The sequence below is a fragment of the Penicillium brevicompactum genome (genome assembly GCF_028827555.1).
Source record: "Penicillium brevicompactum strain IBT 35665 chromosome Unknown utg000005l_segment0_segment0, whole genome shotgun sequence".
Classification (NCBI taxonomy): Eukaryota; Fungi; Ascomycota; class Eurotiomycetes; order Eurotiales; family Aspergillaceae; genus Penicillium; species Penicillium brevicompactum.
The window spans coordinates 4,276,761-4,303,949 of record NW_026623208.1 but is presented as its reverse complement, the minus strand read 5'-3'; the positions used below and the strand labels follow the sequence as shown (position 1 = coordinate 4,303,949).

Sequence of the window (27,189 nt, the reverse complement as noted above, 5' to 3'; positions counted from 1 at the left end):
ACCCCACTCAACCTTATCAACAACCCCGGAGAGTTCATAGGATCGGCACTACGACTTCTCCCTTGACCCCTCGCCGATCCGCATTACCCCAGTTTTCCACCCTTACCGTCTCACCCAGGTTATGGCTGAAGCGAGTCTCTTCATCAAACACGAATCCGACGACCATCTCAATCCTTTCATGATGTCGCACTCCGGTTACTCCATGGGTAACCAGTTCGGCAACCACCCCAACGAGGGCGTGGACCCTTCCGACTTGACCATGCAGCAGCAGAATGGCTTCATGCCTTACCCGTATGGTTCACAACAAAACATGTCCAACAGCTTCAACTTCGGAAACTCCGGCATCGACACGGATGAATTACTGGATTTGGAGATCAGTGGTCAGAATGGCCACCAGCGCGATAACATGAATTACCTGCAGGACCAGTCTGCCGGCGGCATCGCCATGAGCCACCAGAGTCAGATGTCGCAGATGTACTCCAACACTCCCGACAACGCGCCGATGGCCAGCCCCTTCGTCCAAAACAGCTTCAACTTCGATCAATACCGGATGAACCAACAGAACCCGCACGTCCAGAATGCCAGCTCCTTTGACCAGACCTACCTCGGCAACAAGCGTCGGAGCTTACAGGGAATGGATCGTCCTTCATCTGATGGTCGCAGCCCCATGACCCCAAAGACGCCTGCATTGGGTTCTTTGACCCTGGGTACCCCCGAATCCGGCAGCTTCCAATCTCAACCAATTCGTACCGGAATCCAAGCTCGCCACCAGAAGACTCTGTCCAATCAATGGGATGGGACATCAGGCAGCGCTCAGTCATACGCCGAATCTTCTCCCATCTCTTCTCCTCACCAATCTCACCACGCTGGCATCTCTGAGATCATCAAGTCTGGCAAGCATGCTTCCCTGCCTGCCAAGGTCGACAGCCATCTCCCTGGTGGCGGAGACCTCGAATCCCAGGAAGCCAAGCGCCGCCGCCGCCGTGCCTCGCACAACCTAGTCGAGCGGCGCCGCCGCGACAACATCAACGAGCGCATTCAAGATCTATCACACTTGGTTCCGCAACACCGACTCGAAGACGACAAGGTCCGGAAGCAACTTGTCAACAGCAGCACTCTCTCCATGGCAGGCGCAGGTGGAAGCGCCGCCACATCACTTCTCGCTGGAGGAAATGGCCGCCGCGCGACACCCGGCAACATCACCATGGGACTTCCAATCGAAGAGAAGGAGAAGGGTCCCAACAAGGGCGACATCCTCAATGGCGCTGTCAGCTGGACCCGCGATCTGATGTGGGCCCTGCACGTCAAGTATCAACAGGAGGCAGAACTAGCCGAACTGATCGCTAGCCTCGGTGGCACCTGGCCATTCGAACAAACCGAGGAAGAGAAGCGCATGCGTAGCGAGATTCTCGACGCACTTGAGAAGAACGACCCTACCTCCTTCAGCTACACCCGTGGACCGGGCAGTGGCCTTCGCGTTCCTAAGCACACCAACATCGCCGGCGACGCCGTTCAAGGTGGTGACATGTCCGGCCTGACCCCTCCCAGCCTGAGCCCCTCGTTCCACAGTGGTGCCAGCAGTGCCAACGGCGCCGGTCAGCCTCAATACTGGAACAGCGCTGGCCATGCTGCCATGAGCTTCAAGGAGGAGGATGAGTATGGCATGGAGATGTAGATGGCTTGTTCTTGGATTTTCATATCTGATCTATTGAATTTGCATACATGGCGTCTTAGTGTGCGTACTGACTTGTCGGCGCACCAGGAGTGAAAGACACGGGCTCATGGTTTCCTTTTTTCCCTTTTTCTCTTCGCTTCCATTCATCTTCCTTCTTCGCTTTTGCTTTCTTGTCATTACTGCATGTACTCATGTCAGTACCAGTATGATTGGTGAATTTTCTCTATCGCTTTTTATTACCATGTCCTATGGGTCCTGTGTCTCTTTCGGCTATTCTGGCTTTTCCTTTTCCATATCGATACCCTGTTCCGTTCCGTTCCGTTCTATCCGTTTGCTTCTTCTGATTAACCTCGACGCTCCCGTCTTGTGGGTGGCGTAGGGCGTTTATCATAGTTTGTTGATTTGTTGTTTGTCTACTTTTTCATCTCAGAATCTGAACCTCAAGCTTTGAAATGTGACTCTAATTGTTTCCGATACAACTATTCTTATGAATTCATCAAGTTGCAAACTTCCATCATCTGATCTAACCTTCTGGTAAGATACGAATGAGGTCAATCCGCCACCTGGGTAGAAATCCCGAGAGGCTCCAATCTAGATTCAGCCATAACTACCTAGTTTTCCAAGGTTCGGAGATCGTTGGACCTCGGGCAGTCCCCAACCTTAGAAAGCTCGGGTTCCTGGTTCCAAGGGTTTTAGTTGGAGATGTGTTGGGATACATATTTGCAAAGAAAGTATATTAGACGAAGATCCAAGAGAGCCTGCGAGTTCGGAATACCAGAAAGATGAAGTCCACAATGCAGCTTCGACTTTCCTCACGCTTGTATCAAGAACTGCCTTTAACCAATGATATTCTTGGTACCGACAGACCCGCTTAGCTTCAAACTAGGCCCTGAAAAGACAGTATACATATAAGCATGCTTCAGCACCGAGTGATTATGCTCAAAGATCCAAATGTATAGACAGTTTATATACATCTTTAAATCAAATCCGCGCCAAATTAAATCAAGAATCGTCATGCAGGATAAGAAATGCCTTCTATATCTCAACATGTTGAGAAAACATCGTAAACTGATACCAAGGGTGGCAATGTCCTGGCACAGGTGAAGATCTGGGATGTCCAAAAGAAGGGTGACACTATAGCACACATGGAGATAAATAAGTTCTCCCCAAAAATCAAGATAGAAAGGAAAAGATGGTGATGGATATCAATGTCCAAAAAGCTCGAGATGATTTTTGTTTTCCGCTCAGAAAAAGCGGAGATAAATCATTTCGAGACTGCGTGAGGTTCAGTTGAATGGTACTGCTGCTGAGAAGAGAAGGTGGTTCCGTTGTGCTCCGCGTAGCCGTTCCCACTAGACCCAAGGCGTTGCTCATGCTCATTGGAGAATGCATGGCCGCTGGAGCTAAGACGGCGCTCCTCAACGGGGCTAACGGGACTCAAGTCCCGACCAGAAGAAACGGCATTTTGATCCACAGCGCCCGACTCTTGCGGCTTGCTGTTAGCAGTAGTCGCGCTATTGAATAGAGAGCCCTTCTCGCGCCAATCAACACCTTGAGACTTGAGCTGCTTACGGGCCTTGCGACCGCGACAGCAGGCCGCACAGCAGGAGCCTATCTGGAGGATGAAAGCGAGCAAGGAAAAGGCGGAGGCAATCCACATGAAGACGAGCATCTGGGTGCCGACGTGGGCTTTGATGTTGATGCTTGGGTCGGCGTTTGCGAAGACATTGGCGAAGATCACGAACATGACTGTCGCGACCGCGGAGCCTACGATCGTCACTAGCGCCGTGAAGAATGTGATGATGAGCATGGGGAGAGCGCGCAGCCAAACGAAGGTGCGGCGGCGGTGGGGTGGCGCACCGGACACGGGCCAGCTGTCCGGGCTCGAGTGTTGTGCTTCCCAGTTCTTGATGTATCGTGGGTGCCGGGAGGAGACGGCCAAGGGGGCGACGAAGATCATGACGAAGTTGAGCACGGCGGCGGAGAGGAGGAGGCCGAACATCCAGTGGGAGGCGAGGCGGGCTAATTTGAGGGGCTCTTCGATGTCCGAGGGGAGTGCGACTGGATTCTCATTAGTCTATCTCGGGGATGCGGAGGTGGTGTAACATACTACTAGCACCGGACAGCAGCTCGCTCAGGATGATCTCGACGGGGTTGAAGGCATAGAGAGTCTCTGGCTTAGAGCAGTGGGTGATGCCATTTGCATTGTAGCCCTCACAGTAATTCCACATGCCCACCTGGTAGAAGTCGTGCAGACCGATGGTCTGGGCGATGGAGTTGATCAGGACGGCATTGGGTACGGAGACGGGGATAATGTTGGAGAGATCGAGGTAGAGGAAGTAGGTGCTGCGCAGCACTGGTTTATTGGCAACATTGCCAATGACAACCAGGACCAGGAAGATCCAGGCGACCAGGTATAGGAATGAGCGCAAGCCGCGGTGCCAATGGACAGTGTTTTGGATGCGGCGGTTCTTGGGGCTGGTGGAGCGAAAGAAAGGAAGCTTCCGCTTCTCCGTCCCCTCCATGATGTTGAGAAGCGCACAGGGGGTGTATATAGGACAGAAACCCAGGTGATATGAGAAGAAGAAGGTGAAAAAAGAAAGGAATTAGGGTTTCCCACGGGATGACGTTGGGTCCATGCAATATGCAACGACACCCAAAGATTCAAGATCTGGTCACAGCAGGGCCTGAAAGATCAGATTGTAACTTCAAAGGTATTTTCACCTTTTCCCGTGCGATCGTCAGTGGCTGGACACTAGTGGCGCGTAGTGACGATCAGAGTCTTACTTTAGACTTCCTCCTTGAAAGGCTCTAGGCCTTGGAACCAGAGACACGACAGGAGACATGCAAAGGAGTAAAATCAGATGGCCAATGGAATGAAAGACTAGGCTGTTCCTTTAAGACACTAAAAATAACATTGCAGGCAGCACTATAACTGGAGCGACTAGTACGGGGGGAATTTTAAGTCAATTTGTTGTACTCCGTACTTCGTTAACAGGTTGCCTAGCCAGCCTGATTAGCACTGGATTAGCACTGATCCTGGAGTTGAGCTACTCCGTTCTGCTATTATTCCCTACTATTGGCCCATCGTTGTCCACTCTTGGCCGACAACGTCACGACTCCACAACCTGTTGGCCCCTTACGAGTACGACGAGGGGCGAACTCCAGTGCTGGATCCGCTTAGGTAAGTAAGGTTGGATCTCCAGAAATCAGATCTTCGCCTCCTGTCAATCGCACATACATCGTACATCGTACATACCATGAGGTGGCCTACTTTTGCCCTCGCCCTGTTGGCGACCACAGTTGTCGCCCAGGAGACTACCACCAGTGAGTCCACGGGCACTCGGGATTCGACCACCACCGATGGACCCACGGTTGTGAGCGTCACCACGCCCGTGGCCCTGCCCTCAGGTACCTATGAGCAGGTTAGCACCACTCGGACCTTGAGCGATGGAGAGATCGAAGTCCTCACCTCCACTACCACCGGACACTCAAATAGTACCATGACCACGTCTGGGAACGGGACCGTAATTACCACCACATCCAATGCCTTGACTTTGCTGGTCGGAGGCGCAGGAACGACCACCCTCGGCAATAGCAGTATGAATGCGACCGCGACGACCTCCGGTACCGCGACCGCCTCACCCGTGGTTAACACCCAGCCTTGCAACAACTACCCCGAGTTCTGCGCGAGGAAGTACTCCAACATTACTATGGTCGCTGCCCACAACAGCCCGTTCGTGCGCAAGAACAATGTTGCTGCCAACCAGGTGCTGGACGTGACGCAACAATTGAACGACGGAGTTCGCATGCGTGAGTATACAGGCAATTTTTGGACCCTTGGAACATTTCCGCTGACCTATGGATCTATAAGTGCAATTCCAAACTCACTATGAGAACGGCACCATGTACCTCTGCCACTCGACTTGTCAATTGCTTGACGTCGGCACCCTCGAGGACTACCTGACGGATGTCAACAAGTGGATGCGAAAGAACCCGTATGATGTGGTGACCTTCATGATCGGAAACTTCGACTACGTCTCTCCCGAGAACTTTACCACCCCGATCTACAACTCGGGTTTGAAGGATCTGATTTACACCCCCTCCAAGGTGCCCATGGCTCTGAACGACTGGCCAACCCTGTCCGAGATGATTCTTCGCCAAAAGCGCGCGGTCTTCTTCATGGATTACCAGGCCAACCAGACCGCCCACCCCTGGCTCATGGACGAGTTCTCGCAGATGTGGGAAACGCCCTTCTCGCCTACAGATGTGAACTTCCCATGTACCCAACAGCGACCCCCTGGTCTGTCCAAGAAGGACGCCAAGAACCGCATGTACATGGCCAACCACAACCTGAACTTGCAGCTGAACTTGGGCTCTTTGAGCTTGTTGATCCCCAACACTGCCAGTCTCGAGGTCACCAATTCGAACGAGACAAACACCAATGGAACACTGGGATCGATGGCCCAGGACTGTGCTGGTAAGTCTTGCTTCGATCATGCACGATGATGAATTTTACTAACGCAACTAGACTCTTGGGACCGTCCCCCCAACTTCCTTTTGGTCGACTACTACAATTACGGTAACTTCAACGGCTCCGTCTTCGAGGTTGCTGCCGATATGAACAACGTCACATACAATCGGAAGTGCTGTGGTCAGGCATCTGCTGCACCTGTCAGTGCTTCCGTTGCTGGCCTATCGACCTTGGTCATGGTGGCGATGGGGGCGCAGATGTTGATCTCTGCATTCTAATTTCCACGACTTCTACGAGTATATTTTTTTTTCTTGGATATCTTGGGTGCATGACCAGAAAGGTCGTCGGCGCTATATCTTCTTTCCTTCTTCATTCAGACCATGCCATATTCTTGATCCCAATGTTGAATAGCCTTTGCCTATGTACAAATTGATTTAATTTACATACATCTAAGCATAGGCAGGCCCGGGCAGGATGGGTATTCAGTAACAAAATCAAAATGCGTACTTAACAAAGCAATCTACAAGTTTCAAGGTTGTACAAATCAATTCAAATGCCAAAATAATCTAGACTTTTCAAATAGTCGAGCCCAAAGTTCTTATTTTGCAACTTTCCAACTTCCCACGCCGTCACTCTGCGGCCTCGATAACATCACATGACCCCCCACTCCACCGCACCGCAAACTACTCCATAACACCCCTCACCACACCTCTCCAATCCCCAGCCCAAACCGCCAAAATGGTCGACATCGTCCCCCTAAGCAGCTACCCCTCCTACATCGACCTCCTCCCCTCAATCCAAACATGCAACATCACCAACCTGCCCGAAAACTACTTCCTAAAATACTACCTGTACCACGCCCTGACCTGGCCGCAACTGAGCTTCGTCGCAATCGTGCGCCCCCGCAACGGCTACAAGCACGGCTCCGGTAACGGTCTCTCCGGCGTCGGAGCTGCTGGCGATGTCTCAGGCCAATACCCCAAGGTAGTGGGCTACGTGCTTGCGAAAATGGAAGAAGAACCCACCGACGGCAAGCAACATGGACACATTACCAGTTTGAGTGTGATGAGGACGCATCGGAGGCTTGGAATTGCGGAGCGATTGATGCGCATGAGTCGTAAGTGGAATTGAAATTGAAATGAGCAATGCAGACGTGGACCGAGTTGAATTGCAGCTTTCAAACACGGATGCGGATACGGATGGGAGCTAATGATATTTGCAGAGCGCGCGATGGCGGAATCTCACCGCGCCCACTTCGTCTCCCTGCACGTGCGTATGTCTAATGTTGCGGCTCTGCGTCTGTACCGTGATACACTGGGCTTTGAGGTTGAGAAGGTCGAGAGTGGATACTATGCTGATGGAGAGGATGCGTATGCTATGCACTTGAACCTGCAGAATATGTGGCTTGATTGGAAGGCGATTGAGAAGAAGGACCGGGAGAATAATAAGGAGGAGGGAGATGAGGATGCTGATGAGGGAGAGGAGGTTGGAGAGCTTGGAAAGAAGGACATGGAGAAGCAGATTCGGGTCAAGGTTGGGAGGGGACTTGGTGTTGGCGAGCTTGTGGAGAGAAATGAGTCGCAGTCTTAGGTTCTGCCTGAGTTTGTTGATGCATTTGGGCTAGTTTGTATCTATAGAGATATTAAAAAGGTTATTTTTGTGCAACTTGTGGTTTTGAGGTCTAATTTACGCTTGATATAGAATCTTGGACATGGTGGTCAGGAGTATGAACATGAGTAAGTCGTGGGGTCGTCCACGGGTCGTCGTGATTTCGCCCAGACTTGGTAAGTATACAGCGATGAAGGATGGAAAAGAGTGCACTGTATGAAATCTTTCAAACGTCAAACAAAGAACTTGATGGAGCAAAAGACAAAGAACTGTCTCGACCGAGTCCTTGAAGAAGGTTATTTGTTGGCCGCCTCATCATCCTTTTGCTTCTTAGCCTTCTTAGACTTAAGCATATCCTTCAACCGACTTGAGGTATCAGTCGATTTCGTTTTCTTGGTAGACGCCGAGCTGCCAGAAGAATTGAGGTCTTGGGTGTTCGTCCCCGTGATAGACGGGGGCTTCGGAGCATGCTCAAAGCTGACAGTGGAAGCTTGGGGAGCAACCGGGCTGATTTGTATCGAATTGGTTCGCTGTGGCACAAGAGACTGACTGGACTGAGAACTGTCCAACCGTAAGGCCGTGAGTTGTTGCTCAAGAGGTTGATCTTGCGATTTTCTCGTCTTGTTCCCATCGCCTGCCCTGGCCTGTCGGACCTTGCGGCGATTTGCACGCCGCCGTTCCCGCTGCTCATCACGAGCGCGCCGGAGAGTGTCCCGGAATGCCTTTTTCGTAGATCGCATCTCATCTTTCAAGGCGCGTCTGTCCATAGAGTGACGTTCTTGCTGCTCAGGAGAGTCCCAACGACCCCAATCGTTACTTGCAGCTTGTTGAGTGTTTTGCTGGCTTTGACCGAACCCGGCCTTCCAATTATCCTTTCCTAAAAATCTGCCTTCTCGACGGGTCTTCTGCAAGACCGTGAGTTGTTGACGGAGCCCCACGACAGCATCGTACAGAGTCCGGTCATGACGATCATCGAGAAGTTCTAGCTGTGTTCGCACCGTGGCAAGGTCCGAGACATCTAGATCTGATGTTGTGGATATTGAATCAATCGAGCTGAAGGAAGACTCCGATGAAATCGAGCTCACTGATGCTCGTCGAGTACGCTCAACAACGCCCAACTCGGCAGGAGGCTCCTCTACCAAGTTTTTAGGCTTGTCATTATCCTGATTTGTCGTTTCGGGTGGCGTTCTTGTCTGTGGAGGTGTTGGGGCCACAGGACTTGGGACCACCGGGCTTGGGGTATGAGTGATAGGTTGTTGGACATTGGGTGTTGGCGGAGGTCTAGGTGAATTATCCCAAGCCGGTCGGCCGTAATAATTAGTATTATATGGAGCGACCATTGGTGCTTTCCGGCCATGAAGTCTTGCTTGCTCTTCAATCCACCGGCCGTGGGCTAGAGCCTGTTCCTCAACCTGTCGTCCGTAGTGCTGTGCGTGCGCGCTCAGTTGGTCCCCATACTGCTGGGCTTGTTCACTGAAGCGCTCACCATATTTTTGCGCCGTCGATGCAAGCTGGGATATCCATCCACCTTTGTTGGAAGAGCCGTTGTTTTGATATGCCGGCTGCTGGGGCGCGTGTCCCCAATTGTTCCATTGCCATGCCCGTTGAGGTTGTGGATGTGGGTAGTATTGAGGAGGTTGGTTGGGAGATACAGGAGATGGATATGTGGGAGCACCATATGGTGTTCCGTACGGTAACGGAGGAGCAAAGCCCTGAGGGTAGTGATACGGAGACGGGGATGTCGGCCAAGGGGCCGGTGAAGGGCTATGCTGGGCAGAGACTGGCGACGGTGTGTTGGGATGCCGTGATGGCGAGCTCTCTATAGATCCCGTTGCAGCCGGATAGCATCGGGGACAGAGAGCAGATGAAGGTGTAGAATTGGGCTCGCCCACGTAGATGAATACTATATGGGCGCCGCGGAAATGGAAGAAGCATTCGTTCCATTCTCCAACAACGGCAGCAATCCGAGCCCTGCGCTGCTCATCCGTCTCTTGTGGGCGATCTTTGCGATCCCGTCGAATTTCCGCGCGCAATTGGCGTGGCAGGTGTTGCGAGGAGGCAGCCAGCCCCAACTCCGGCGGGAACAGGTACCGCAAGAAAGCATCCCAGTCCTGCTGGGTCGTTTCGTCGAAGCGCGAAGCCCAGCAGCGCGGTCTTCGTGGGAAATCCTTGGCTTGGCTTCGGGGGTAGACGGTCATATGATGTTGCAGAAGACTGCGGCTTTCGTCCACGACCGACGGGGGCCGCTGCTCAAAGTACGCCGAGGCCGAGGTAAAATGGGTGGGCAAGACCGCTGGCTGAACGGGCACCCGCGAGCTACCGGCATCCTGTGAAGATTCACCGTTTGCAGGCGGGGCTGAGGTTGGGGAGGTGTTGTTGTTCCGGTTGTTGGTGGGAGTAAGCAATGGATCGACAGCGGAGTAAGGGGGTGGTGGAGCCTCCTCCTGGTCCATTTTGAGGAGGGGCAGTTGGGGTCGGACGGTCGGGGGAAGAACGAGGGGCGCCAGACAGATCTTAGTGGCCTAGCAGCGGCTATTGATGTTCCTGTCAGACCTGAATCCCCATCCTGTGATAAGATAACGCGAGTTTGGGGTTCGAGGAGCGGGCAAGGCAGCAGGATTCCTGCCAAAGGTCGGTGTTTGGCGCAAGTGTTCAAGACTATGTCCAAGTTCCAAGATATGTGACCACAATGGTCAAGGGTCTCCCGATTCAAGGCAAGAGGATGGACAAGAAGAAGGTGAAGGGAAAAAGTGGCGGAGAGCAGACGATAAGAGCGATAATGTCAGCCCTATCCGGGTCCGCGGGTCATTCCCATTTTCCGGGGAACGTTCTGAGAGCATGCATGTCTAGAAAATTTCATAAGACAGGATATATACGTGGGAGTTGAATCTCTTCGACATCGATCATGTTACAGTGCAGCAGCTTTTTGTGTTCATCTGAATTATGGTTGTATCACTATACCACGCTTCTAGCAACCCTGGAAGCATCGGAAGCATCGGAATAGTTTCAACCTTGGGTATGAACCCGATATGGATTTTCCTTCGATTTTAAGATTGAATGACCAATGGAGATCATATGATCCTGAGCATTGAAGCTGGTCCTTTTTTAATCAGCCTTCCAAGGTTGGGCAGTGAGATATGCAGTCAGAGTTAGAGCAGAGTCAGACCACAGCAAAGGTCTGTGGATTGGAGCTTGGCTCCCAACTTGTCATTCTCGTTTGTGGCTGTGTTGAGGAATTGAATTGCACAGTATTTGGGAATACTTCTCCATACTGAGCTTTTTTTTCTAAAAAAAATATTTTCAAAAATATTTTTTGATCTCCAGCCTCCGACATGGGTATTGGTCGACCTCAATCCTTCAATCCTGACTCATAGTTCTGGAGTGTACTGCTAGGCCCGCGAAGCGGCATACGCGGCTGGTGCGGATAACACGACCACTCGGCAACATTCTTCGGCACACGCGGAATGTCGCGTAATGACGTAGCCGACATCGGCAGGTGCGGAAAACTCGAAAACTCTCAGGGGGGGTGATCCCTTGCAACAACATAACCTATGCTCACCACTTTCCGCTAAAGATGCCTCAACCTCAACGACAACCACAAGTTAGTCTTTCAGACGCTCTACGGAATTTTTCTGAGGCCGCTCAGCAACTGGCGCAATCATGGGAGCACGAGTACGGCCAGGGTGCCCCCAATCCCTTTTCAGCTATACCCGTGCCCAGCCTACCCAATCAACATGCGGCCCCAGTTGAGCCGCCAGCCAAAGTTGAGGGGACAGCAGAATCCCGATCAACTCCAACCCCCGAAGTCCAGGATATGGATTCTATCCTCCAGCGGGAGTGTGCCGTATCCAGTGACATGGAATCCGGCGACGAAGGCCGAGCGCAGACGCAACAAGACCAAAAGGTGTGTCTACGCTGCTTCCGCTCGTGGAAACACAACATCCAAGCAGGCGAAGATGTTCGCCCTTGTGTGTTTTCTCAAGGCCGATCTGGGCGGGCCTTCAAGTGTCAATATTGCTCTACCGGCCGGCTTGAGTGCATCGCTGTAAGTATCCTGGTACGATTTTGCTCTGACTTTATAACTGACTTTGCCTGCAGATACCAGCAAGTATCACTCGACCTGTGATGCAGCAAAAGGCTGCATTCGAGGGCGCGGCTCGTGGTGCTGACGAAAGCCGTTCTCATGAGCGCTTTTTGGAAGCATACTCCAATGCATGGGCTGCCATTCGCCGAACACCATCACTTCAAAGGTCCGGTCGGTGGAGCAGCCGAGGAAAGGAAGGAACCCGGTAGCAAGCAATTGGCAGCTAAAATTGTACACTCGCTTTCTTCCTAGCTCATGTCCAGGACGCATTTGCCGCTCTTTGTTCTCGTTTGATCAACTTGCTTCAAACCCCAGCTTTCTCTGCTCATTCAAAATTGAAACAAGGAACTCACAAAGCTAGCAATACCCAAAAGATAGCCTTGAAATCCCTGAAAACATCCCCTCTCCTTGGATGATCACGTGCAATAATGATAAACAAGAGAGTCTGTGGAAACAGATGTCTCCTACTAGGCGTCTGGAACCCTTAAAGAATTAGTTATCAGGGATTTGACCATCACTATTCCCCTTGCATTTTGCTCTGCTGTCGTTCTATTCTCCAATTCAAATCGACACATCTTGCAAAGCCCGCTATCACTGCGCAGCGGTCTTCAATATCGTGAGTGCTATTTGGATCCATACCAATCCGGCTTTTTTGTTTTCCATCCCTGATGATAGTGATCCATGGGCGTTTGTCTGGGGTCGCTGTTTTGGTCATTTCCCTTTCCTGTTATATGTGTGCTGTCGACATGAACTGGAAAATGGCCTGCATGCTAGGATCTTGACACCGTAGAGGTCCTTCACAGATATGGGACGGGACGAGACTATATCTGCGACATGGGACCGACCATAAATCTCGTTTGTCGATCACCCAAACTGAAATCATATAGTGACTATTGTTCCGCGGAGCAGTGGCAGACAATCACCTAGATGGGAGGTGCAAGTCTGGGTAAAGACCGTCCCGTGGTACTGGGTGAGAGCTTCAGTACTCCAAGAGTAGATGTTGCCTGCCAAGTTCTGAATCCGTAGTTGACATCATGGTAGTAGAGACTGCCAGGATGAGTTGAATGAAGTTTGCTTGTTGCTGGTAAATCGTGAGCATAGTAACCAGGTTCCTATCGATAGAGCCGTGCTCAAATCTAGAGAAAATCCATCAGCTTATAGCCACGGGGATAAGATCCGGTGACAACACCCCGTGGCTTTTAACGAGAGGAGAAAGTGCGGGTGCATTTTGCGGGGATACAATATTCTCATTGGCCTTCACCTCACTCCGGTTGATTATCCTCTGCTTGCAACCACCGGTCTCTTCCACAGTCATCCATCGTTTGGAAAGCCTGTGAACCTTCCTATCCTCGTTTGAAAAGATACATGAAAGCATTGCAACACAATATTGTCGTGGTTGAAGTCGAACTGGTCCAAGGTCATTCTCCAACTCAACAGATCCAGCACACTCTTTGTCCACCACGGAGAAGACACTGAACGGCCCTCTCAAGCCACTTTCTTGCTTTCAATTCCTGTGAAGTAGGTCAGCATCAAGCATTTGGTGCATATCGAAGAGCTAACCGGCTGTCGTTGCATAGAACCTACCTCGATTCACCGAACCCCCGCAATGTCTGAACCAATCAACCCCAACATGGCACTCCTGCTGGACGCAGGCATTGTTTTCCGCGCGAGAACCCAGGCGGACGGAATGCCCAAGTATGACAGCAATCGGATGAAGCTCTTGAGAGTCCAACTGAAAACACCCCTCTATTTTGACGAGTGGTGCAAGGATGTTTCTCGAGTCCTCAAGCACTGGAACTTGGAAGCCTTGATCAACAAGGATATTCTTCGTCCTGATGAAAATACCCCCGAGTTCGTCAACTGGGAGGAGGCATCCAAGGGTATCTTCAAATGGCTGTGCGATAACATGGACGCCCAGCTTGTTGACTTCGTCCAGAACGGTTATGGAAGATCCGTTTATGCGGATGAGTTCATGGCTCGTGTCAAGCTGTGCTTTTATGATTATGATCATCGCTGTGATATGAATGAGATGATTCGGGCTTTGAGTCGGGTTACCCATTGCAAGAGGCACACTTTTGACGATGCGGAAAGTTTCATCCGGGAGCTCATCAATCGCTTCTGGCATACCAAGTTGTACAAGTTGGAGATGCCGGCTTTTTTGCCGCTTTCCATTTTGGTTGAACAACTGAAGCATGAGATGCCTGATATCATTGCTCGGTTGGTTCGGAAGGTGTACAATATGCCGTACCCAGCCCAGTATCTCACCTCGGACGACTTCCTGGAAGTGTGCTATGACATCCAGGATTACATTGAGTCGTCTGAGGGTGATGAGAATTCCGAATTAGCGTCTGCGAACTCTGGAAATGAGGACAATAACTCTGAAGTGGGAGACGAAGAAGACGATGATGAAGATGAAGACGATGATGAAGATGACGATGAGGAAGAAGAAAGTGACCCCGATTATGTGGGAGGCAATGAGCCTGATGACATTTTTGACTCGGGGTCGGAGTCCGAGGATCTTGAACAGGAGGCTCAGGACTTGATGGACCTGAGCTCCTAATGTTGGGTGCCTGAACAGCAAAGACTGTGACGTGTGAGCGCTTGCAAATTTCGCACCATTCCGTGCAACGCAGAGAGCGCGACAGTGATATGATCGATATGCGACGAGGAAGACGGGAAGAGACGACAAACGAAAGCATGACCAAGCTTATTATGAAGAACCCGCGGAACCTTGGAAGGAACGAGACGTGTCACTTAGCTCTCGGTAAGTACAAGCCGACCACTAACCGCGCATGCATCGCAGATGAGCTAATCGTTATTTGTGGATAGGAGTGCGTTACGTTGATTCCACGGTTACGATTGTTGATGTTTGGGGTTTAAAGCGTCGCCCCTCGGTTATGTAACTCGTTTGCACAAGAATTGAACACAACTATGAAATCCACGTTCTCCCATGTGCGAATAAACTCGAAAGCCTATTCCCCACACCAATGATTCAGCTCTCATGACTAAGCATAGAAACAGGATTCTGATTCGTCAACGAATGTAATAAGTGGAAAGCTGAATCATTGCCGTTCAGGTTGGCGGCTCTACGGAGTATAGCCAGCCAACGAACCACCAGGATTGTGCGCATAAAAAACGCCGATTGGACTCAGCTTGCATAAAGATTACTGTTCCGAGTATACTTAGCCACTTGTATGTCCTAGCAGATCATAAGACCTGATTTTGTTCCCTTATCATTCTACGCATACCACCTGGAAGCACGACTCGAGTTGCTCACTGCTTCCTCGTATAACAACCCATCTCACATACGGATTATTGAGATTTTTTTTTCATACTCTGAACATTAGTTCTTCTATCATGGTTTTACCCGAGAAAGAAACAGAATCATCATGCCATTCATCGTCAAACGAAGAAACCGATACCGGAAAGCAGACCACCGACCTTGAGAACCAGGACTCGTCTTCAACACCAGCTCGTGCGCTATTTCCAGAAACAGACCTAGATCATGGCATCGTTGGCTGGGAGGGACAAGATGATCCCAAGAATCCACAAAATTTTTCTCCTGGCAAAAAGTGGGCTTTGCTCAGCTTGATCAGTGCAATGACTCTGATCTCGCCTCTTGCTTCAAGCATGTTCTCGCCGGCGATCTCTTTTATGGCAGCCGAGTTCAAGGAGACCAATGAGACAATCCTTTCTTTTAGCGTTAGCATCTATCTTCTTGGGTACACAGTGAGTTATCCAATTTCATAACAACAGAGCCTCCGCATCCACAAGACTAACATCTGGTACGCAGTTCGGTCCCCTTCTACTCGCCCCTCTTAGTGAAATATATGGTCGTCGTGTCGTCCTCAGCGCTGCAAACTGGTTCTTCGTGATATGGCAAATTGGCTGCGCTCTCGCCCAGAATATTGAAACTCTCATTGTCTGTCGACTGTTTGCTGGAATCGGCGGATCGGGCTGCCTCACTCTAGGAGCTGGTGTAATTGCAGATTTATTTCCAACCGAGCAACGAGGCATGGCAACCTCAATCTGGGCCATGGGACCGCTTGTGGGACCGGTGGTTGGTCCCATTGCTGGTGGTTTCCTTGGCGAGGCAGTTGGGTGGCGGTGGGTTTTCTGGCTTCTACTCATTGCGGGTGGAGCAATGTCTCTCGGTGTGGAGATCCTAAATCAAGAGACCTACGCGGCGGTTCTCATCAGATGGAAGACGGAGAAGTTGGCTAAAGAGACTGGACGAAGCGATTTGAAAAGTGCTTATGAAGCCGGTAAGGAGCCAGCTTCTCCCAGACAAGTTCTTATGCAGGGTCTTATGAGACCCTTGTTGTTATTCTACAAATCACCGATCGTGCTGCTTCTTTCTCTCTATATGGTGAGTACTATCCATGCCTTTGATTTTGTAGCAAATCAGGACGCGCCCTGAATGTTCCCCGCTGACAATTATCTTAGGCTCTTGTTTACGGTCTGCTGTATCTTTTCTTCACCACCATCTCCGAGGTTTTCACAAGCCAGTATGGCTTCTCTGTGGGCCTATCAGGGCTCGCATATCTGGGTATTGGATTTGGCTTCATGGCAGGACTTGCTGGCATTGCTATGACCAACGACCGCCTCGTGATGAGACTCACCAAGCAAAACGGCGGAAAGTTTGAACCCGAGATGCGACTTCCGATGATGTTGATCTTCTCATGCATTCTCCCAATCAGCTTCTTTTGGTACGGCTGGACAGCCGATAAGCATGTCTTCTGGATAGTGCCCATCATCGGAATGTTTCCCTTTGGATTAGGTATGATGGGCGTGTACATGCCTATTCAAACATACGTTATCGACTGCTATCCCGCATACGCAGCATCTGCAAACGCCACCTTGACTGCAACACGCTCACTGGTTGGTGCTTTACTTCCCCTAGCTGGGCCTGCAATGTTCGATGCTCTGGGCCTCGGTTGGGGAAACTCTCTGCTTGGATTTTTGGCACTGGCGTTTGTTCCACTTCCTATAATCTTCACTAAGTACGGAAAGGTGATTCGAGAGAAGTGGCCAGTGAACCTTGATGGCACCAAATCGTGAATTTTTCGAGGAAGACATCGGCTGGACATCACTGCTCCATCCATGAATGATGGCAGGCATTCCACCTGGGCAAGGTTGGTGCATTAATAGATGCTGCAAAGAACTTGAAGGCAAGATCTCAACTGTATTAATTTACAAAATACATATATTTAATCAAAAGTGAAATTTCATCTCATTCCATCACACCAGCTCAAACAGGACTTCACGAATATCCATCCCCTCGACCAGATTAGGGTACCTGGCGGTAAACTCCGGCGTAAGCCCCCATCCTTCTGGCTTTGTAAATGTGTCATAGAACTTCTTTTTGATCTGCAGCTCGTTATTATCATCCCTCTCAAGGATATCCTCACCCCAAGGCCAACGGATCTTCATGCAACAGGCAAACATGCCAAACAAATCATCTCGATTGTCACAGTAGAGATGCCACTGGCGAATCACATTCACGCGCAATCTTGGCCAGGGTAGAAAGTCTAGAACCAGCGGGTGTGGAGCTTCTATCTGGCCTTGAACGGGTCGTATGAACACAGGAAGGCGTTCGTAGGTCGCTGGCGTGGGATTTAAAAACCACCTTGAAAGATGGTAAGCTAGCCAGCCCATTGCGAGACGTTCCGGGTCCCGAATGGGCCTCCGCTGTAAGGCCGTATGGATCATATCTGCTAGCGCATTGGTTTTCGTCCCGTAAAGAATATCGAGAGGCGAGCCTGGAGTATCTGGACATGGGGTCACTTTCTCTGGATAGCAGAACCAAGGGCATGATATAAGATTTGGAGGACCAGAGAAGTCATCGGTATGAGGTGGAATTTGGCACCAAAGTGGTGTGCTCTTTGTTGAGGATGCATCTGACGATGATTGTGTTTCCATGGCAGAAGCGCCGGTCGCCGGGGTGCAAGTTGACCCACGTTTATTATTAGAGTTGCCGTTTGATGATATTGGTCCTTGAAAAGCCGCGTGGAATGAGAGGGGAGCTTCCCGGGAATTTGAGTCTGTGTGGAGCGATGACTTGTCCAGACTTGCACGACCTGGCATCACTGGGTCCGTTTCCAGGTCCCAAGATGTGACCAATGACTTCAAGATATTCTGGCGATTTCGAAGAGACCCATTCTCCTCACGAAGGCCGGTAATCACTTCAAGAAGTCGCTGAACTGCGTGGTCGCCATGGTGTTGCTTGCAATGTGCTACTTGCTCTTCAAGGTGAGCTGTGTGCTTCGACTTTTTGTCACGAAGATTCTGTTGCGATCGGCGATCTCTTTGTCTTTTCTTCTCTAAAGACATGCCGAAAGTTGTGGGACTTCAAGAGCAGCAGAAGCTGAGGTGTTTGCATAATCAAGTCTAGCATAGATGACATAATAATATTATGCAGACGGGCGGCCCGCCCCGGGAATACAGGAAGCTTAGAATTTCTGGGGGCATGAAGACTTCCGAGAAATTTCGAAAAGCTCAGGGTATTCTCGCAAGAGAAAGTAAGGGGTACCACAAATGCATGTGTATCTGGCTGTAGATGACAATGCAGCTGGTGGCCCCGGGGAGCCTTCTGTCGACCAAAAAGCACATAATCAAACAACCCATGTTCTCGGAAATTTCCAAGGTTATTTGGCAATTAGAAGTATTCCCAAAAAATCCATACTCCGTCCACTAGCTTCTACTGATTTTCAGGCGGTGGAAGAAGAAACTCACGATTAGGTATTTCTGAGCTCAAAAGTCGTGTGGCGTTTGTTGATATATACCCACACTCTGAAATTAGCCACTATAGTTGCAGGCGACAAGTTGAGTCACTCGCCACGACACCGCAGAGCTAGGCGGAATTGAAATGAGACGGAAACCTTGGAAGCAACAGAGTCAATCAAATTATCCAGAGCGAGACAAACATTTCGAGATCGCAAACGGAAAGGTCGCAATCCTAAAATGTGACAGGTATAGGGGAAAATTTTCATCGCGGAGGCTGGACCGAGAAAGACCTCAGAGCATTTGTCTCTTTCACTTGTCTTCAATACCCCCTACATCCAGTCAAGAATGGCAGACGACACCACAAAGCTCGTATTCCAGTTAGCAGAGGGTATCTGTCAAGATATCGACACTCTAAGAGAGGATGTCCGCTGTGCCGAGGAATCCTATCGCGCCACTACGAAGTCTATTCACGCTGTTAAAGACGCTGTTCGCATAGCTGAAGAGTCGCAATGCAATTGGGAAGCGTCGATGAAACGCATGAATGAGACCTTTGTCTCTCTACAGAAGTCTACTCAAGACATGGGGGAAAGCTGCAGGAACTGGCAGGAGTCCATTCAGACAAATTATGACAACACCAATATCTTGAACAAGCGCATGCAAAGTATCGTGAGCAGTCGCCAGAGCTCCTGCTCTCGAACCCTGCGACTCAGTGCAGATATCGACCGGCGTTCACACGCAGAATCACCATTTGGTGGCCATCCGAACAGCTGGACACCTACACCCTCCCAGTGCATGGTTACAGAAAGCAGCCATTCTTTGCGAACAGAATCACCTTTGAGTGCGCTGTCAGATATACGAAAAACTCGAAAGCCTCCTTCAATACGTATGAATAGCGACAAGCCCCCGCATGCAGAATTGCCGCCCAGTAGGGTTTCCACTCGAAGCTCTGCGACAAAACCTAGCTCTACAGCCAAAGATCGCCTCGAAAGCTTGAACCCAGCAGTGATACTTCAGACCGGAACTTGCTCAAGTGATGCACATATGAAAACTTCGCCCACCCAGCACAAAAAGACAAACAAAAGGGGGGAAATCCAGCTACACCAACCCCGACAGTCGAATCTGTACCGGGCGGGGAGGATGAAGCCCGTACCAGCCGTGCAAAGCCAGCAGCCAATAAAGATGACGTGCGGGGCAATGTATGCCTTGCCTGTCTTCAAAGCTGGGAAAAGTCTTTGAATGAGAACACCGGCAGGTTGAAAGAAGGATGCGTCTACAACCCGGGTGCGACTGATTGCTCTGAATGTATCGAAAAACAACGAAAGGGACCACAGGAGTGTCGGAAGGTGAGTATCATGAAATTAAGTAGGGGATCACCGTGCTAAACACCTGATAGATCCTTAGCGGACAGTCCAAGACACTGAGACGGCTCAAAAGAGAATTTATAGAAGTCCCTCGAAATCGGCACAAGTCTCCCCAAGCTACCAAATTCTTTGAGGCAGTAACGAAGGAGATTCAAATAATCGAAAACACCAAAAAACGCAAGAAGAAAAAGGCACCCGTGGCAGATGAGTCGCAGCCCACAGCCAAAAAGTCACGGACCTCACGTGGCAGGTCCAAGTCAGTTCCGGCATCTCAATCGAACATAGGCCCAGAAGTCTCCCTGAAGATGGAAGGAGATGCCTCGGAATTAGCGCAGTAGCCGTCTTTTGGTCTACCGTGGTTCAAGGCGAAATATTTCAAGGTTTCCTATGAACTTCATTTGGGTTCTGTCAGGAGAGAAAACCTAACAAGAAATCAAAACTGCAAGGCCACTTTGTGCTGCCTGTATGTCAGACACAAGTCAAAATTGAACCTGTCCTTTTCTTTCAAGTTTTGAGCATTGTCAGTCGGGAGCTCAGAGATTTTGTGTCGTCTCTCAATATCCGTCCTCTGATGTCTTGCGTCGACCTCTTTTCTTTTATCTCCATTCCTTTCCCTTCATATGATGTCTTCCACTCCCTCGCCACATTTCCTTGTATCTTATAATTGATCTAGCAATCCAGATAGGGACTATTCGCAGACTGATTTTCTGGACTATTTTACATGCTACAAATCGCGAAGTACGGAGTTGAATTCCTATCTTCAGGTTTAGACAAATTTAGCCAACCGTGATTCTCATTGTCTTTCTTCTCCTCGAGATTATCGGAGGATCGGAAAGTGAACGAGCAGCCTTAGTCTCATCCGTGATATCCCAACTCTTTTTCAAATTTCCCAACCACTTATCAACCTCGAGTACACTCCCTTCAAACTTCGCCATGGGCTTGCCAATTTCCCGCCCCCTCAAAAAGACCTCAAGCATATGGTGAGACTCGTCACAAGCTCGGGTTGAGCCTCCAGTCAGACAAGTCACACAAAATGACTTGTCAGGGCAGTCTCTGCAGACGTAGAACGCGAGCCATTTGTCTGGCTCACATCTCAGCTTGCCATGGCATTTGAAAGGCAGCTTCATCGCCTTGATCGTTACCCGGATGCTGCGATCCCGTGCATTCTTTGGCTCCTTGGTCCATTGCAAACTTGTCGCAAGGGGAAGCATGCCAGCAGCAAAAACTCTCAGTGCGTCGTTCGTATTCCCTGACCAGAGAAGGGATTGAGCGAGAATTGCATATCCGTCCGAATCGTTCAGTGGATCGTCGTCCTCGAGGATTTGAATTCCTTGACAGATTCGTGATTGAAAAAGTAATTTCAATTCCCTCGATTTCACGCCTTCGTTCTTACGCCTCCAACGACCAAGAACCACGGCTGCCTGTGCCCTGTCCTCCATGTTGCTTTCGGGGGTAGATGTTCCACTAGGCACTCCCGCCAAGGATTCGAGCTTGGAGACCCAGTGCTTGATGTCCTGCTTGGAATTTGAATTCACTGCAAGCCTGTAGTAGGCACCCGACAAAGCTCGACACTGAAGCTGTTGAGCGTACATCTCTGTCTCTGTTGTGTGGCTGTCGACATGAGAGGGAAGCTGTTCCCAAATCCGCAAATGCTCATTCTCGCTTTTCGCTAGGCGGTAGTAGAAGAGACCACGCTGATACTCCTCCCACACTGCTCCCATACTGTCGCCTTCTTGTTTCGCGTCATCGACCAATGATTTGAATATATCTTCAGCCAGACCGCGGTACTCTTTGTTGGCTGAAACCGCTCGGGTAAGGATGTCGTGCCCTTCTTCCCAGCCCAGCAACAAGCGCGTCAGGTCAGTCGATGTGGACTCCGAAGAGTTGAACTTCTCGCAAAGCGTCAAAATCAACTTCCATTTCTTCGCCCTCCCAAGAGCCAAAAAATACATTTCCAATTTTTCGAGATTTTTCGGATCGAGTTCATGGGCCTGTCTCGCAGCGTCGAGTGCATCCGATGTTTTACCACGCCCGCTCTGCCAGCCGTGCAAACTCGCATAGATGTTGCTTTGGTCCATTGCATTTGCTTCAGGTGCACATGAAAGAGCCTCCTCCGCTTTCTGGACGGCCTTTTCAATATTGCCTTCTTCCGCAAAAAACAATGCCAGTCTATATTTCGCTATGTAGTTGTTGGAAGCTTTCTCAACTCGCTCGTATTGTACTCGAGCGTCTTTCAAATGGTTTGCTTTCATCAAAGTATCTCCAATGCGAAGCTGCCAGTCAGAACTTTGTGCCATCTCACTATTCTCCTCGGAAGCTTTCTCGGCTAGATGAAGGATCTGTTCTCCTTTTAGCTCAGAGATTTCAATTGGTTTATCATTTGCACGCTTTTCGATGGGCAGTTCCTGTCACGGCTTTGTTAGATATCCCCAGATTCGATTCTTTGTTAACCTCGGTATGAATGAGACATACCAAAGAGTCGTAGTTTTGCAGAAATAACAGACAAAACTGTGTATCCATATCTGAGCCCTGCATCCATGCTCTGTTACACAGCTGGGCAAATGGCGCGTACAAATCATGCGCAGAAAGTGATAAGTTGGGACACCAATTATTGATTCGCTCCAGAATTTCGTCATCGTGGAGTAGCAATTTGATGATGTCCATCCGTCTTTGCTTGGAGACAGAGTCATACCATCGTTGAATGAAAGCAGGGTGGTTGAGAAGTTTTCGAATCTGGTTTGCCAACTGCATGTTCTCACCAGGCCCCAAGATTCCGCCATTTCTCACAGTGCGCAAATGGTCGATGACATGGTCTGCTGCGTATTGCATGATGTCTTTTTTGGAAAAACGGCTGCTTTTTTCTTGCTCTAAGGTAAGTCTGCGCAAACAGACTCCGGCGATTGTTGCATGTGCTTTGCTTTTCTGGATTGAATAAGGGTCGTTCGGATCTCTCAGCACATCGTTATCTTCCTGCACCAGATAATCACGAAACATGCCACTTTTGAGCTCAACCAAGCTTAAGTTGGACTGTGAACTGGAAGCTTGAGAGGTGAAGATCAAAATGCTTTGGTTCTCACTCTTAAGGTCTTTTGATGATAGTCTTTCAGGCAATGAGAGAGCATCGCTGTTAAGATCGACGTGGCGCAGGAAAAGCACCTCGTTGACTGTTAGCATTCGACATGCACAAGCTATCCATTGTAAGGTAGAGATCCAGTTTCGCTTGTGATAGATTGCTGAATCCACTTGGGATAAAATGTCTCGGACGTGGTGGCGAATGTCTGGAGAAATCGGACGATCCAAGAATCCCATCAGGTCGCGTTCAGAGTTGCGATAGACCTGGGCTTGGGTGACTACCAAGCCAGCCAATGCAAAGTCTGCCCTGATCTCAGTTGATAGTTGATTGACTTTCAGGTCTCGGTCCTCCGTTGTCAAGCTGCTGAACCTCGCCAGAGCTGAGAGTTTGGTTTCAATAAACTTGGCCACATTGCTTCGAATCTTTTCCTCGGGGACCTGGAAGATACTGTTTTTTGTGGTCCAGATGTCGTGGTTTAACGACAGACTTGGCCTAGCGAATATGGCAACATGGAATAGATACCTCCCTTTGAAGGTGGACTCTTGAAGTGACTTCAATTTGGACAAAAGAAGGTCCTGTTCCGTGGGATCGGCCGCGTCAAGGCCGTCGATAACAATGAAAGTTCGCCATCTTCGATCCTTCCTCAAAAATGACACAAATAACTTTTTCCAGATGGTCTCTGGGTTCCAATCAACACCTGGGTCAACGAAAGCTTCATTGGCTATCTCTCTGAAGCCTTTGCTCTTCTCCACGAGCTGCAATGCAATGCAGGTAAAGATTGACGAAGCGAGATCTTGTCTTTTCTCATGGCCTTGGACATAGAAGTAAGTGGTGATGCTCCGATTTTCTTTGAGGAGTGCGCGAATAAGATGAGAAGCGGCATATGATTTGCCCGTTCCACGCTCCCCTTTGATCCATATCATAGCACTCTTCGTATTTGGCTGCTGGACTTCCATCCACCGCTGAACCTTGGGCTCATCGATAATCCAGTCTGTGCTCATGCCATCTCTGGTTGAACCTTTGATATTCTCATGATGCTGTTTCATTGCGGTCCACAGCTCTAGCTGGAGAATTTTCTCCATGCGAATCTGTAGACGTTCCTGGCTCATGGAAGTCTTGATTCCCTCAATGCCACTATTGGCCAAGGCTAAAACTAAAGGAACTTCCTTTTCGGCAAGCCCTCTGAGCACCATCATCTTCTCTTCAACGGGAGCTTTTTTGCCCAGCAGAGCCCGCTGAAAGAACTCTTTTGCCCGTACTTTTCCTTTCTGATCTCCGATGCATTTACTTGCGAGGCCAAGTACCTCAACAATGACGCCCATCATTTGTTGAACGTAATCTCTCAATTCTGCCCTCATGACTTGCGCCTCATTGTGAATCTTCAAGCGATCCATTATGTCGGCAATTTGCTCGAGAATGTTGCCGATGGTGCTATATGCCTCGATCATCTGTCGTGTCACATTCACCAGATGAAGTGTTGCACCAAGAATCAAAGATGCCGGAGCGAAAGGAGTGAGAGAGAGAGAGCCGAAGTAGCTACCGTCCCCAATGTCTGAAACGGCGCCAAGATCCGCGCAAGAGTGGGCCATATAGATTCACCTTGGTGATGATGAAAATCGGCATTTGCTCTCAATACTGCCTTCTTGAACTTGGTGAGATCGTTCGTGAAAGTCTTGCTTCCCACCACATCGCTCAAATTGGTATTGGTACTCGACTGGTAATCCCGGAGGCTCTGCTCCAAAGTGACACCCGCCATGATAGATCCTTTCCCTCAAGGAAACTACCTTTGATATATCAAGATAAGCGATCAAGGTGCCAGAAGTCAAATATTTGATTCTGGACAGGGTGAGACGACGAACTGCCAAGGGAGGGGCTAAAACCACCCCGCATCAAAAAACTCTAGTCGTTTAGTTAGTGCTTATAAGTCTCATAATCCTATCACAAATGTTTTCATTCTCTCGTTAAAGTTGAATATTTGGAATGTTGATCTCCCAAATAGACAAAAAAAGTCTAACGCTACGACAAACTAGAGCTCTTTATTCATGTCAGCATAGAAAGTTATGCGGGGGACGATGTACCTAGAATCCAGATTCTTGCAGAACAAGCAAATATTGGGTGGGATTTCGGGAGTTACACATGAAGAACTCACCGAGAAGGAGACTACCTGAGCATTTCATATACTCCGTAGGTATCGCTTCTCATTATCACTGATAGACTTAGGAAATCTTTGCGAGATCATGATACTTATGATACTATCCCTACCCACCCTTCATTCACGATGGGACTATACTCAATCGCTCTGTTGATAATTCAAGTGCTTCTCGTATACTGCAATGTACAACAGGTCGATGTGGCTATCATCGGGGCTGGATTGGCTGGTCTGACTGTAGCCAAAAGTCTCCTCACATCTAACAAAACTTTTGCCATACTGGAGGCACGCAGCCGAGTTGGGGGGCGTGTTTTGAACGCTAATTTCCCAGGAAAGGGCGTTGAAGAGCTTGGTGGCGAGTATGTAGGACCAACTCAAGACCACGTACTAGCTCTGATAGCAGAGCTTGGGCTGGAAACCTACAAGACTTTCACAGCCGGACGATCGTCCTTTTTTCGCAATGGGACTCTGCGGCACTACACAGATACTCTGGGCGGTATACCCCCTGTAGGTATAGGCTCACTTTTGGAAATTGCAGGATTCACGAACAGGATAAACACGCTGGCCAGCACGATTGACTTGGAGGAGCCATGGAAAAGTCCAAATGCCACCGCTCTGGACTCCATAACCCTCGAGACATATGTCAACTCCCATGTCTTTACGGCTGAAACTCGTATGCTGCTCAATGTGGCTGTTCCAGCGATTGCTTCCGCCGAGTTGAGAGAGATCTCTCTTCTATATGCACTGTGGGGAATTGCAGGGGCCGGAAATGCCACAACTCCTGGATCTTTTGGGCGCGTCATTGCAGTTGATGGAGGCGCTCAAGATAGTCGAGTGATTGGAGGCACACATTTGATTGCAATCAAATTGGCCGAACGACTCGGAAAAGATAAAATCTTCTTCAACGCACCTGTTCGCAAGGTGAAGCTTGATCATGGGCAATATGTCGTCACCTCCCCCACACTAAATATAACTGCAAAACATGTAGTTGTCACCATGTCGCCCCCTTTGGTGAATCGAATCGTCTTCGATCCTCCATTGCCCGCTGGAAGGGACCAACTGAATCAACGAATGCCGGTCGGCGCCCTTGGAAAGGCAATCGTCATCTTTCCAAGGCCTTGGTGGCGTGGCGAGAGCCTCAATGGAGCTGGTATAAGCGACACCGGCGCGATTCGGGTGACCTATGACAACTCACCGCCGAATGCGTCTTTTGGTGCGCTGATGGGGTTCATTGAAGCTGATGAGATGCGCAGGCTGGACGGTGCTAGCGACGACGAGATCAAGCTCGAGGCTAAACAATCTTTTATTAACCTTTTCGGTCCTCGTGTAGAGACAGCGACCGATATTCTGGTGCACCGATGGGACACGGATCAATTTTCCAGAGGAGGCCCAGCTTCTTTTATGCCTCCTGGTGTTTTGACGCAATATGGACCATTTCTCCGGGCTCCAGTTGGGAGGATCCATTTTGCTGGTACAGAAACTGCTTTTCGTTGGGTCGGATACATGGATGGAGCTATCAGCTCAGGTGAGCGGGTTGCTGCAGAGATTCTGAATAACTTCTGAGCTTCTGAGTGGGATCAATATCTGAGCTTCACTTTCTGTTGCTTTTCAAATTGCGTTGAGCATCGTGTCGGCCTCTGATCATTGCACCTTATTAAGAGACCGTATCTTACTCCGTATAGCTTTGAGATTAATTGTTCCGAGCCAGAGAGAGGGGGAATGAGAATGTTTAAAATTTGACTTGATGCGTCCAACGCCTAGTCGCCCCACCAATGCACGGTAGCCCTAATCTCCACACCCCGTTGCAGAAACCATAAACATCTTGTCAACAAAATAAAACATTAAGATTGGTAAACTAGAGAAACTCGGTCCCACCACTTGATCCTAGTAGCACAATTCAAAGAGTTGAATGCCACTCGTAATTGGGAAGAAGTAAATAGAATACTTCAAGATTGATGGATGGGTGTGCATGTGGGATCAAAATTCAAACAGAAAAAGCAAACCGAAAAAAATACGCGGATATACGATAAAAGCTGTAA

The 27,189-nt window shown here is 49.6% G+C and overlaps 12 protein-coding genes across 12 annotated transcripts; 8 read left to right on the top strand and 4 right to left on the bottom strand.

The window, feature by feature from the left end:
- Positions 1–121: 121 nt before the first annotated feature.
- Positions 122–1,675, top strand: N7506_007489 (basic helix-loop-helix domain-containing protein; the record flags this gene model as incomplete). Its single annotated transcript, XM_056956782.1, has 1 exon — positions 122–1,675. One exon carries the CDS (start codon positions 122–124, stop codon positions 1,673–1,675), a length of 1,554 nt encoding a protein of 517 aa, XP_056811116.1.
- A 1,264-nt stretch (positions 1,676–2,939) lies between these two features.
- N7506_007488 (SUR7/PalI family protein) lies at positions 2,940–4,200 on the bottom strand (the record flags this gene model as incomplete). Its single annotated transcript, XM_056956781.1, has 2 exons — positions 2,940–3,736; positions 3,786–4,200. 2 exons carry the CDS (start codon positions 4,198–4,200, stop codon positions 2,940–2,942), a joined length of 1,212 nt encoding a protein of 403 aa, XP_056811115.1.
- Positions 4,201–4,935: 735 nt separating this feature from the next.
- On the top strand, positions 4,936–6,427 carry N7506_007487 (uncharacterized protein; the record flags this gene model as incomplete). The annotated part of the gene is made up of 3 exons (XM_056956780.1): positions 4,936–5,488; positions 5,550–6,155; positions 6,207–6,427. 3 exons carry the CDS (start codon positions 4,936–4,938, stop codon positions 6,425–6,427), a joined length of 1,380 nt encoding a protein of 459 aa, XP_056811114.1.
- Positions 6,428–6,887: 460 nt separating this feature from the next.
- N7506_007486 (peptide alpha-N-acetyltransferase complex A subunit ARD1) lies at positions 6,888–7,739 on the top strand (the record flags this gene model as incomplete). Its single annotated transcript, XM_056956779.1, has 2 exons — positions 6,888–7,266; positions 7,372–7,739. The coding sequence occupies 2 exons, from the start codon at positions 6,888–6,890 to the stop codon at positions 7,737–7,739; spliced, it is 747 nt and encodes a 248-aa protein (XP_056811113.1).
- Positions 7,740–8,053: 314 nt separating this feature from the next.
- On the bottom strand, positions 8,054–10,210 carry N7506_007485 (uncharacterized protein; the record flags this gene model as incomplete). Its single annotated transcript, XM_056956778.1, has 1 exon — positions 8,054–10,210. One exon carries the CDS (start codon positions 10,208–10,210, stop codon positions 8,054–8,056), a length of 2,157 nt encoding a protein of 718 aa, XP_056811112.1.
- Positions 10,211–11,331: 1,121 nt separating this feature from the next.
- N7506_007484 (uncharacterized protein) lies at positions 11,332–12,050 on the top strand (the record flags this gene model as incomplete). Its single annotated transcript, XM_056956777.1, has 2 exons — positions 11,332–11,802; positions 11,856–12,050. The coding sequence occupies 2 exons, from the start codon at positions 11,332–11,334 to the stop codon at positions 12,048–12,050; spliced, it is 666 nt and encodes a 221-aa protein (XP_056811111.1).
- Positions 12,051–13,447: 1,397 nt separating this feature from the next.
- N7506_007483 (uncharacterized protein) lies at positions 13,448–14,401 on the top strand (the record flags this gene model as incomplete). The annotated part of the gene is made up of 1 exon (XM_056956776.1): positions 13,448–14,401. One exon carries the CDS (start codon positions 13,448–13,450, stop codon positions 14,399–14,401), a length of 954 nt encoding a protein of 317 aa, XP_056811110.1.
- Positions 14,402–15,198: 797 nt separating this feature from the next.
- On the top strand, positions 15,199–16,902 carry N7506_007482 (MFS transporter; the record flags this gene model as incomplete). Its single annotated transcript, XM_056956775.1, has 3 exons — positions 15,199–15,570; positions 15,635–16,210; positions 16,288–16,902. The coding sequence occupies 3 exons, from the start codon at positions 15,199–15,201 to the stop codon at positions 16,900–16,902; spliced, it is 1,563 nt and encodes a 520-aa protein (XP_056811109.1).
- Positions 16,903–17,082: 180 nt separating this feature from the next.
- Positions 17,083–18,174, bottom strand: N7506_007481 (bZIP transcription factor; the record flags this gene model as incomplete). The annotated part of the gene is made up of 1 exon (XM_056956774.1): positions 17,083–18,174. The coding sequence occupies one exon, from the start codon at positions 18,172–18,174 to the stop codon at positions 17,083–17,085; it is 1,092 nt and encodes a 363-aa protein (XP_056811108.1).
- Positions 18,175–18,912: 738 nt separating this feature from the next.
- On the top strand, positions 18,913–20,266 carry N7506_007480 (uncharacterized protein; the record flags this gene model as incomplete). The annotated part of the gene is made up of 3 exons (XM_056956773.1): positions 18,913–19,405; positions 19,681–19,910; positions 19,961–20,266. The coding sequence occupies 3 exons, from the start codon at positions 18,913–18,915 to the stop codon at positions 20,264–20,266; spliced, it is 1,029 nt and encodes a 342-aa protein (XP_056811107.1).
- A 438-nt stretch (positions 20,267–20,704) lies between these two features.
- N7506_007479 (uncharacterized protein) lies at positions 20,705–24,590 on the bottom strand (the record flags this gene model as incomplete). The annotated part of the gene is made up of 2 exons (XM_056956772.1): positions 20,705–22,333; positions 22,401–24,590. The coding sequence occupies 2 exons, from the start codon at positions 24,588–24,590 to the stop codon at positions 20,705–20,707; spliced, it is 3,819 nt and encodes a 1,272-aa protein (XP_056811106.1).
- Positions 24,591–25,279: 689 nt separating this feature from the next.
- On the top strand, positions 25,280–26,713 carry N7506_007478 (flavin monoamine oxidase family protein; the record flags this gene model as incomplete). Its single annotated transcript, XM_056956771.1, has 1 exon — positions 25,280–26,713. One exon carries the CDS (start codon positions 25,280–25,282, stop codon positions 26,711–26,713), a length of 1,434 nt encoding a protein of 477 aa, XP_056811105.1.
- Positions 26,714–27,189: the final 476 nt, after the last annotated feature.